The following is a 10,793-nucleotide window of genomic DNA, read 5'->3' on the forward strand; positions in this document are numbered from 1 at the left end:
AGGCTGACCTGGTAGAGAGCAAGTACCATGACAGCAGGGCTGCACAGGAAGGAAACCCTGCCTCAAAAAAGCCAGGGGCTGGAGAAGTGGTTCAGCAGTTAGGAGTTAGAACTGTTCTTCAGGGCACTGGAGTTCAGTTCCCACACTGTGGAGCTTACAACCCCAGCCCCAGATCTAACACTTCTGGCCTTGGGGGTAGGCATAGAAGTAGTAAAATGAGCCAGTAGCTCTTCTCTTCACTTGGACAAAGTGTTGAAAGCACCCAGACCTACAAAGCTTGCCTCAGGGTCTCTCCAGGCAAGCTGTTCCCAGCTTTGGACTAGGGGACAAGTAGATTTTGAGGAATATCATATCCTACTGGTGAAATCTCAGTGGGGACCACCTGGATGATGTCTGCCTGCCCTCGAGTCCATATAAAGGAAGGACAATTGCTGACCTGCGTACAGTGGCCCAAGGTAAAGGTTTCCCTCTCCCTGTACTGTTCGTTGGCTTCTTACGGCTGCTATGACCACATAGCACATTGACCCACAGCTAAAACTTGTTATGTCCTGAAGGGCAGAGATGGATGCTAAGCAGCTAACAGCTCATTTTATAGCACCCAGAAGCTTCTGAAGCATCCCTCAGGCTTGCAGATGCTCTGCGTCTCCTGACTCTGGACTGCCTGGCCAAGCCCCTACTTTTTACTTTTTGAGACAGTCCTCACTATGTAGCCCTGCCGCCACTTGCTGAGTTCTGGGATTGAAGGTGTGTACTCCCACATCCAGGGCAACGCTCAGCATCAAGGTACCGGATCTCACACGGTCTATACAGGGGTGCGGTTCAGCTCACATGCAGCACACCACACATACACACTGTATCATCCCATTTTGACATGGATAGCGTGGAAAGCTCCAGTGGATAACAGAACCAACAAGGTTATCATCACTGGGCTTAGAATTATGAACGTCGTGCCACTAGGTAAGTTGGATATTCTAGATAACACCTGGGAACACAGACTTGGAACAAGGGACCTAGTAACATCGATCAAACCCACAGTGGAAAGACCATGAATAGGGGGCAGACCCAGCTCCACAAATTCTTTTTTTTTTTTTTCTTCTGGAGCTGGGGACTGAACCCAGGGCCTTGCGCTTGCTAGGCAAGTGCTCTACCACTGAGCTAAATCCCCAACCCCCGCTCCACAAATTCTTAAGGAAGCTTAGTGAGGTACATTTTAGGTTAAGTTTTTTATTGGTTTCTGTAAAAATTATGTTTTGTTTTTGGTTTTATTTTTCTTTCTTTCTTTTTTTTTTCTTTTTTTAACTTATCTCAAGGAAACTGCTTGAGAATACCTACTAAAGTTCAGAATAGAAGCAGCACATTACGGGCAAGCAGTAGGCAGAGGGAGATATTGTACAACTTGTCCATTATCACCCAAACAAGTTGTGTGTGGAGCCTTACAGATCCCTTCTGCCAAGAACTAGCTCCTGCGGAACAGTGTTGAGATGCGAGCCTTCTACGCTCTCCCAGAGAGCCAGAGGATAGTGCTGAGGTGGGAGAGCCAGAGAACAGCATTGGCAGTGGAAGCTCTGATTTATTTCCATAGCTCCTCCAGTGGCCTCTGTGCAGCATTTTGGATGGCGTCCTCTGAGAGCGCACGGATTTCTTCATGGACATCCTCAATGCTTTTGGAAGCATCAACCACCTATTACCTCAGAGGAGAGAGCAGAAAAAGGGTCATTATACCACATTCCCTCTGTTCCCAGTACATGTCCCTGCAGGGGCCCTTCACCTGCTTTCTTTGAACCTGGTATTTGTAGAAAGCGGCCTGCACACCTGCCACGTCCCAAATACAGGATGCACTGGCTACCCATCTTGCTCTGTTCTAAGCAGGCTGAGCGACTGTCTTCCAGTTGACAAGAACAGGCTCCACACAAACAGTCACCCACCTTTCAGTTCTAGCTTCTGGGAGGCAGAGGCAGGAGGATCTCTGTGAGTTCAAGGCCCGCCTGGACTACATAGTTCCAGGACAACCAGAGCTGCAGACACAGTTATACCTTTCTTGAGATGAAAACTGTCCTAATATAGCTGCTCTGTTTTATCAGGACAGGCAGCAGCAAGCCAGATGTGTCAGCATCTCCCAAGTCCTTTCCTTTTTAAGGGATCTAGACAGGTCCCACAGTTCTGTAAGTCTGGCTAAGACCTTTGGCAGTAAATTCTTGAAAACCTTCCAGGGGTGTAACAATTTTATGGACAGAATCCAAGTATTTCACAAGGTATGTATGACTCTATGTGCAGGAGAGCCTCATGTGTTACCTCCTAAAAGGTCACTCGACAACCACAGTATAGCCACACACCCTTGCCCAGGCTCTCCAGGATGGCTCTCTGGGTTGACTTAGTGTCCAACAAAGTAAAAGGGCTTTATCATCATCTGTTCTAACAGAAAGTGATGCAGACAGTTAGGACAAACCTCAGAATCACGAGGGCACATACTATAGACAAGGGCAACAGAAGCAGCGCCTTCTGTAGACAAAGCTGGCTCGGGATGTATGGACTACTGAAAGCTGGGTTTGTGCCTCTCTGGGACTGTGCAGACAGGGACAGACCCACCAGGACCATTGTGGCTGCTGAGACGATGTGCACGCAGGAAAGAGGGCAGAAGAGCAGGAGCAAACCATAGAGAAGGGGCTCATGGTGGCCTTCGTGCAAGGACTGGAAGTCGAAGCCAATTCCTGAGACCAGTGTTGAAACACGGGTACTAACTGGAGGAAACAGGACCGGAGGGAAGCCTAGTATGACCCTTCTGTGCTCCTGGAAATAGCACAGCCCCACAAAGCTCCAAAGAAACCAGCGGAGTAAAGTCTCAGGAGGTACTGATGGAGAAGGTACTTACAGTATGACTGAGGGCCAGCAGGAATAAGTCACAGTATGAAATAAAGGGAAAAGTAAGATATATCTGAATGTGAAACTGGGAAACCCCACCTTCTGAGGCACTTCCTGAGTATGGCCCAACTACACAGTACACTGAAGAGTCATCCCTGTGGTAAGTAAAGTGTGATGTGGCTTGCGAGACCATGTTCTGAATGGTGATATCACATGACCATGTTCTGAATGGTGATATCGCATGACCATGTTCTGAATGGGGATATCGCATGACCATGTTCTGAATGGGGATATCGCATGACCATGTTCTGAATGGGGATATCACATGACCATGTTCTGAATGGGGATATCACATGACCATGTTCTGAATGGGGATATCACATGACCATGTTCTGAATGGGGATATCACAGACTAAAGGCTTGTTCCAGGACTTACCTTCCAGTTGAGGTTCTTCTCACTCATGAGCTGCTGGAAACACAGCAGAACCTGCTCCTGGAACGTCCCAGTCTCATAGCGCTCAAGACCAAACTCTCCCCTCGAAGCAGCGTCCAGCAATTGTAACTGCAGGAACAGGATCAGATCAGGCTTGGGAAGGCCCACATCTGGTTGTTTGCACCAATCCAAGGAAAAATTCTGCCAACAGAGAACCTAACAGTTAGAGAAGGCAAACTGAGTGGGGTATAATCTTCTGCTTCAGAGTGGGCTGGGGTGCCGTGAGTGAGTAAACAGGACGGTACCACAGCTCTGTGCTCTGCAGTCTGTCTACTGTGGACCTGGTCTCAGAAAATAAGGCATGGCAGACATAAATATCCCGGTCGTCCATTCAACCTCAGAGTCTACAACGAGAAGCAATTTGTTCCAGAAACAGAGTTTTTGCCATAATCTTGCATCCCAGTAAACATTGGAGGAAAGTAGCAATCCTGGAAACCCACTGCATGCCTGCCTACTAATTTTTTACATAGATCTTCCCACTTCATCAACTTGATAAAAATGTCCTTGTTTTCAGAAGATAAGTAGAGCTAGCAAGGACACACCATCCTGCAGAAAATATGACCCCAGGGGCCCTGCCTACAGGGCTATAGGGTGCTGATCATCTACCCTGGCTTCCTTATACAAAGTAGTCCATTGGGGAGACACTCTAAGGTGTAGAAGAAACAGAATTTAAAAGATTATCACTTGGCAATCTGTCATCCCCAAGGTTATATATTATCAGACACCATCTGATTCTTGCTGAGGACTCCACACCCTTAAGTTTACAAAAGTACAAGTCAAAACCATTAAGCTAGGTGTGGTGACAGCACTTGCAAAGTGGCAAGAAGACAGTTCAGGGTTATCCTTGGCTACATAGTTCCAGATTAAGCTGAGCCACTGGAGACCTCGCCTCAAAAATCAAAACACATGTGGGCAGTATTGGCATATGCCTTTAATCCCTAAACTCAAGAGGCAAAGGCTGAGGGATCTGAGTTCAAAACCAGCCTTGAGCTAGCTCCAGGTTGTGTTTTGGGCAAGCACATGCTTTACCAGTTGCTCTCCTACATGGAGAGATGGCTCAGCTGGTAAGAGCACGTGTCGTCCTTCTAAAGGACCCATATTCAGTTCCCAGGACACACATGATGGCTAATAATTCCTGTGTCTCCTTCTCAGGGTATCTGACACATGCAGACAAACACACACTTGAAAATAAAGTGAATACATCTATTTTCTTTTTTAAAGAAATCAGTTATACTTTCAGTGCTCAGAATATTTTAAATGTGAGCCTCAGAGATGTGGGAACTTAGACATCAAGACATTTAAGAGACTACAGGGATAACTCGAAGTTAGAGCACTTGCCTGTCACATATAAAGCCCTTGGTCCAATTCTCAGCCGAAAAATAAGAAAACAACTTGGGACAGTGAGATGATTTGGCTGGTAAAGGAACTTACTCAGCACACAAGGCTGACACTGGAGTTAAATCCTCAGAGCTCAGCAGGAGAACCAATCCTCCAAAGTGGTCCTCTGACCTCAATGTGCAGGCTTGGCACACACATATCCTGGCCTCCATCTCTCACACAATTAGAATAAATAAAAAGCAGCAAGGTTTAGATGGTACGTACTTCAACACATGGACCTTCATATGGACCTTAGGCAGATCCTCATTTAATACGATAAAAATACAAGGCAATCAGCCAGCTCTTGAGAGCTGGAAAACATGAACAGTGATTACATGTTTAAACTGAAAGGTTTAGAGGACATTGTTCTTTTTTTTTTCTTTTTTCTTTTTTTCGGAGCTGGGGACCGAACCCAGGGCCTTGCACTTGCTAGGCAAGCGCTCCAAGCGCTCTACCACTGAGCTAAATCCCCAACCCCTAGAGGACATTGTTCTTACAAGTGTCTTTCTTGAGCCATAGTGCCTTTCTCCTGTAATCCTAGCACTCAGAAGGCTGAGACAAGAGGATTACAAATTTGAGGCCAACCTGATCTACCTGGTGAGTTCCCAAAATGCCTGGCCTACTAGAAACACTGTCTCAACAACTCCAGGTCCTAGGAACAAGGTGCAGAAGTTAAGAGCGCTGGCTGCTCTGCCAGAGGCCTTGGGCTCACTTCCATGGCACCCACATGGCACCTCGAAATTTGTTAATGTCAGTTCCAGAAGACTGAATACCCTCTTCTGATCTCCATGGGCACCAGACATATGTGCAAACAAAACACCCATATAAAGAAAATTTTTTTACATATTTTTATTGATTACTTGAGAATTTCACATCATGAACCCCAATCACACTCCTCTCCCAGGTTCCCCTCCCTTGTAGACACTCCCCCCACCCTCAAACTCAAGTCCAATTTGGATTGCCCATATACTCACTGGAACATAGTCAAATTCCCAGGAGCTAGGGAGAAACCAAGTCCTTCCCCACTGTAACCTCTTTGGGTAGAAGCCCTCAATTGTGGAGAACTACACTTAGCATCCTCATAGATAAAATATTTTAAAAACCCAACCACATGCCAAGCAGTGGCTCACACCTTTAGTCCCAGCATCTGGGAGGAGAGGCAGGTGGGGTTCTGAGATCGAGGCTAGCCTGGTCCACAGAGTCAGTTCTAGGACACCCAGGACCAAACAGAGAAACCTTGACTCAGAAAACAAAACAAACCATCTGATATCGAACAGAGGATGCTGAGTGTCCCTGAGGCTGATGGGACTTCTGGGAGGTTTTCTGTTGCTAAATATTTGCAGTTTAAAGGCTAACTAAAAGGCATTGTCAGACGTGGTGGTGCAGGCCCTTGATTCTAGCACTCGTGAGGCAGAGGCAGGTGGATCACTATGATTCATGGTGAGTCTGGTCTACACAGAGTTCCAGGCCAGCCAGGATACACAGTGCAACCTTGTTTAAACAAGCATGTAAATGGCAGACATTTAAAAATAAATAAAAAGGACAGTACACAGCTCCTTACACATATCAAGTGTGGAGGGACAGAGGGCTCCAGTGTCCCAGTCATTCCACCTCGGGTCACAAAATGAGGCATCGCAGGAAATCTTAACGAGGAACCTCTTTATGAGACAAATCATCCAAATGCAAAGTACAAGGCTGTACGTGAAAAACCTGCATGCCTGTTCATCGACAAAAGACAGCATCTCAGAGTTAAGGAATGCCAGAGCCATCCAGTTCCTAAGAGCAGCTTCGACACATACTCTGTGGGCAGGTACACTGCAAATGAACAGACCTGGGGCCCACGCCTGGCACGCTGAAGCAGGACTCCACAGTACTCACCTCCTTGGCGCTAGTGAAGGCAACCCCAGAAAACGCGTATCTGTCCAAAACAAGGGTCACACCCTGGTTCAACTTCGCCTTAATTAATGGCCTGAAAAACAGAATGCTCCTGAGCCCTGGAACTGGCTTCCCAACTACCACAAATCAGAAATCCCAGTGACAATTACAGCAGTCATTTATAAACTTATTTACAACCAGAAAGTTCTATATCTTCTTTCTAGGAGATGCCAGGGAACACCTCTACCCTCCCCTGCTGAAGGGAGAACCCAGGCAGAGAGCCTGGGGCAGCAGACGATGAGACTGATACGTGTGTCCCTAAGTATGACAGGCAAAATATCAAGGACGTTTCCCACCAAACAACACAGGCTCATTGTCATTACCAATGTGCAAAAAACCTTAGACGAGTAAAGGTGAAGGGCCTGGCACGAGGCCACAGAAGGGAGTTAGAGCCTTCTCACTTAGCATGCCTCACAGGAGGCATTCGATTCTGGGGGATGGGGGAAGAAGGCTGAAATAGGTCTCAGTATGTAGCCCAGGCTGTCCCAGATTGGCTTCCACCTCTTGATCTTTAGAGCATAATGGCATTAAGCTGAAATCCCAATTTTGGGAGGCCAAAGCGGAGAATCCCAAATTGCAAGCCAATGTAAACTACTAATGAGTGTGTATACACAGAGCTAGACCTTTAAGAGTTTTTTTTTTAATATATGCTGTTAAAGAGTCAGTAATGCGAACACAGAAAGACATCTAAACTCTGATCTTGGAGCCTTCACAAAATTAAAACAGACCCCAGACCTAAATGGATGAGAGAAACCCTTTAAAGGAAGGTAAGAAGGAAAGAGAGAACCTGGATGTCCTTGGGTTTGATAACACCAAAGGTCAAAGTCATTCGAGGACAGATAGGCTAACCTCAGGACACTGAAGAAGCTGTGCTGTGTAAGACACTATCAAACAAGTGAAGAGACAGCCACAGGATGGGAGAGAGGATGTATAAAAGATAAGTCTGACAAAGGACAGACGCACAACACAAAGTACATGCTCTGAAAATGTGACATCACAACACCAGCCAACTTAGCCAGGAGGAGGTGGCGCACGCCTTTAATCCCAGCACTAGGGAGGCAGAGGCAGGTGGATCTCTATGAGTTTAAGGCCAGACTGGGTAAAGGCAGGTGGATCTCTATGAGTTTAAGGCCAGACTGGGTAAAGGCAGGTGGATCTCTATGAGTTTAAGGCCAGACTGGTCTTACAGAGTGTAAGTTCAGCCATGGCTACACCGAGAAACTCCGCCTAGGAAAAAAAAAGGAAGAAATGAAAATAGCCAGTACTTAGAAGGCTGAGATAGAATTGCCATTACTTAGAAGACATCTTGAGCTACAGAGGGAAACAAGTATCTTAAAAATAAAAACAAAAACAAAAGGCTAGGGGCAAGAGATGTGGTTGTATGGATAATCTGTTTGCCACGTGACAAGAAGATTAGAGTTTGGATCCCTAGTTCCCCAGAACCCAGATATAAACCAGGAGGAAAATTGAAACTCAGGGAGACAGACAGGACCCAGAAGCACAAAGGCCAGTGTAGCCTAAAATTAGTGAGCTTGAGGTCCAGTAAGAAACCTTATCTCAGCCTGGCATGAGGCTAGCCTGTCTACAAGGTAAGTTCCAGGACAGTCAGGGCTGTTATGCAAAGAAACTCTGTCTCAACCCTTTAAAAAAAACTGAAACAAAGCCTGCCTCAGCACTTAAAGCTCTTACTGCTCTTGCCAAGGGCTCAGGTCACGAGACAGTGTACAACTCTCGGGAACTCTAGTTACAGGGATCGGGCTCCCTTGGGCAGCAGGCATGCATGAGGCACACAAACATACATTAGGCATTTATGCTACGCAAAAATAAAGATAAAAAAACCCAACTGTCTCAAATGCAGTAGAGAACGGTAGAGGAAGATGCCCAAGTTGGCCTCTGGTCTCCACGTGCCTATGTATGTTTGCACTCGTGCCATACACAAAAGCTTGCAAGTTACACGGGAGGGGGGGGGGGGCAATGAACCAATCTTTACACTTGTTCCCAGCGGTTGGCAGAGAAGAGCAGGTGCACGGAATGATCCTCGAGCTCGGTTTTCTTTTCTAAGTAGGAACTCAGAAGCTTGCCGATTTCTGTTGATCTTTCTAGAAAGACAAAGATACAAACACGACTTCAAGTCAGACTGTTCACCTGAAGTATGCTATGGTTTGCACCGAAGTTTTCTCCTTGTGCTCGTGTCTAACTCTGAACGTTATTAAACCTCTAGACAGCTTTGGACCATCTCTGAAGCCAAATGAGTTTCCCCAAGGGAAGGAAGTAACGCGCACGTTCAGTCTTGATTTCAAAAGTACTTGTTAAGACTTTTTTGACCAGGGTTGGGGATTTAGCTCAGTGATAGCGCGCTTGCCTAGCAAGCGCAAGGCCCTGGGTTCGGTCCCCAGCTCCGAAAAAAAAGAAAAAAAAAAAAAAAAGACTTTTTTGCTGGTTGGTTTGAAAATTAAAATATCCAGGAAAGCGTTGCTCCAATTCCTACTTAATTTGTAGGATGAGGGGTTGGTGTCCAGTGCATAGGGCTCAAGGCCGGAAGTCAACGTCATGCTCCTTTTTCAGTACCTGTCCACCTTGTGTTTTCAGAGGCTGTCTTCCACCGGGACCAGCTCACTTTTGGCTGGACTGGCCAACAAGTACCAGGAAAGTGCCCGCCTCTACCTTTCCAGCACTGGGATAAGCAACCATATCCGCTTTTTTTTAACCTGGGAGGCTAAACTCAGGCCCTCGTTTCAGTTTGCATTTTACTAATTCATCTCCACCAGCTGGGCCTCTCACATCAATGACCAATCAAGAAAATGTTTCCCAGGCTTGTCTGTTGGCCCATCTGGTGGGTCCAGTTTTCTCAATTGAGAGTCCCTCTTCCCAAATGACTGTAGCTTGTGTCAAGGTGACATAAACTAGCCAGCACATGCATGCACAATAATAGATAAATATTCTAAAAGCTTTTACAGATACAAAGACTAAAGCCCAAAGAGAGGGTGAGGGAATTCCCAAGGCCCGCCCGCGCACCAGGGAAACGCAGCAGCTCCGCTCTGTGGCCCGAGGCGCACAGCGCGGTCACCAGCCTGAGGCACTGCGTGGTCTTGCCAGCACGGTCCACACCCTCCAGCACGATGAGCGCCCCGCGACGCGACGCCATCGCGACTGACAGCCTGCACAGCTCCAGCCAACCTTTCAGGTTCCCGCCAATGTTAGCTGCAGCAGAAGGGAAGCGCGCGCTGGTGCTCTGCCCGGACGCACCTCTTCCGGCTGGAAGTGGAGCACTGAAGACTGCAGGGAACCGCTTCCGGACATGACGCAATCTAGGCCCCCAGCCCGCTGACGAGCGAACGCCTACTCCAGGAACTTCCGTTTGCAGCTCCCGGAAAGGACCAATCCTACCTACTAGGGTTTTGCGGGCTCTGGTCACGTGGAAGTTCTAGAACAGTAACGGAATCAAATTTTCTTTCCTCTAAGCGCGCTACTGGACGGTTTTAAAAGTTTCTTATCACTCACACACATGCGCGCGCACACGAGCCATCTTATGATCCGGCTGCAAAAGGAATAAAGATAACAGCATCGATCCCCAAGATGCACTGACTGCAGCATCTTCAAAGCGCTCAGGAATTTTCGTTGTGGTTTTAGTGTCGAAAACCCACGGACGGAAGTTGGTGGAAGGAAATGGACTTATTTGCAGCGTTGGCCAGAACTGAAAATTTCCTTTTTTTTTTTTTTTTTGGATTTGCCCCTAGCAGTGTTTTTACAGAAAAAAAATTAATAAAGTCAGGAAAAATATATGAGCAGGAGGTGGGTAAATCTCTGGGAGTTTAAGGCCAGTTACATAGTTTCAGGCCAGCCAGGGATACATTGTGAGATCCAGTCTGAAAAACCAAAACAATACTCTAGAGGCCGAGGCAAAAGGATTTGTAGTCAAAGGTTGTTTCTAAAAGACTGGCTAGGGGGGTTAGGGATTTAGCTCAGTGGTAGAGCGCTTGCCTAGCAACCGCAAGGCCCTGGGTTCAGTCCCCAGCTCCGAAAAAAAGAAAAAAGAAAAAAAAAAAAAAAAAGACTGGCTAGGGAAGTACTCAGTCGATAGAGCACTTTCCTAACACGAACAAAGACCTGAATCCCATACCCAGCACAC

At 46.9% G+C, this 10,793-nt stretch overlaps 1 protein-coding gene across 7 annotated transcripts; it reads right to left on the reverse strand.

Moving 5' to 3' along the window:
- Positions 1-1,200: 1,200 nt before the first annotated feature.
- On the reverse strand, positions 1,201-10,035 carry Dtymk (deoxythymidylate kinase). 7 transcript variants are annotated; one of them, XR_005488878.2, is made up of 6 exons: positions 9,680-9,980; positions 8,655-8,763; positions 6,608-6,698; positions 6,291-6,447; positions 3,296-3,421; positions 1,551-1,688 (listed from the first exon to the last, which is right to left on the reverse strand). XR_005488878.2 is itself a non-coding variant. In NM_001106925.1 (5 exons), the coding sequence occupies exons 1-5, from the start codon at positions 9,807-9,809 to the stop codon at positions 1,571-1,573; spliced, it is 639 nt and encodes a 212-aa protein (NP_001100395.1). In that variant the 5' UTR covers positions 9,810-10,035; the 3' UTR covers positions 1,201-1,570. The 7 variants fall into 7 exon arrangements, 6 of the variants coding, with proteins under 6 accessions (NP_001100395.1, XP_006245581.1, XP_038939353.1 ...); NM_001106925.1 differs by lacking the exon at positions 6,291-6,447 and having other exon boundaries at positions 1,201-1,681; positions 3,296-3,493; positions 9,680-10,035; XM_006245519.5 differs by lacking the exon at positions 6,291-6,447 and having other exon boundaries at positions 1,205-1,681.
- Between the last annotated feature and the right edge of the window lie 758 nt (positions 10,036-10,793).

Source organism: Rattus norvegicus, chromosome 9 (genome assembly GCF_036323735.1).
Source record: "Rattus norvegicus strain BN/NHsdMcwi chromosome 9, GRCr8, whole genome shotgun sequence".
NCBI lineage: Eukaryota > Metazoa > Chordata > Mammalia > Rodentia > Muridae > Rattus > Rattus norvegicus.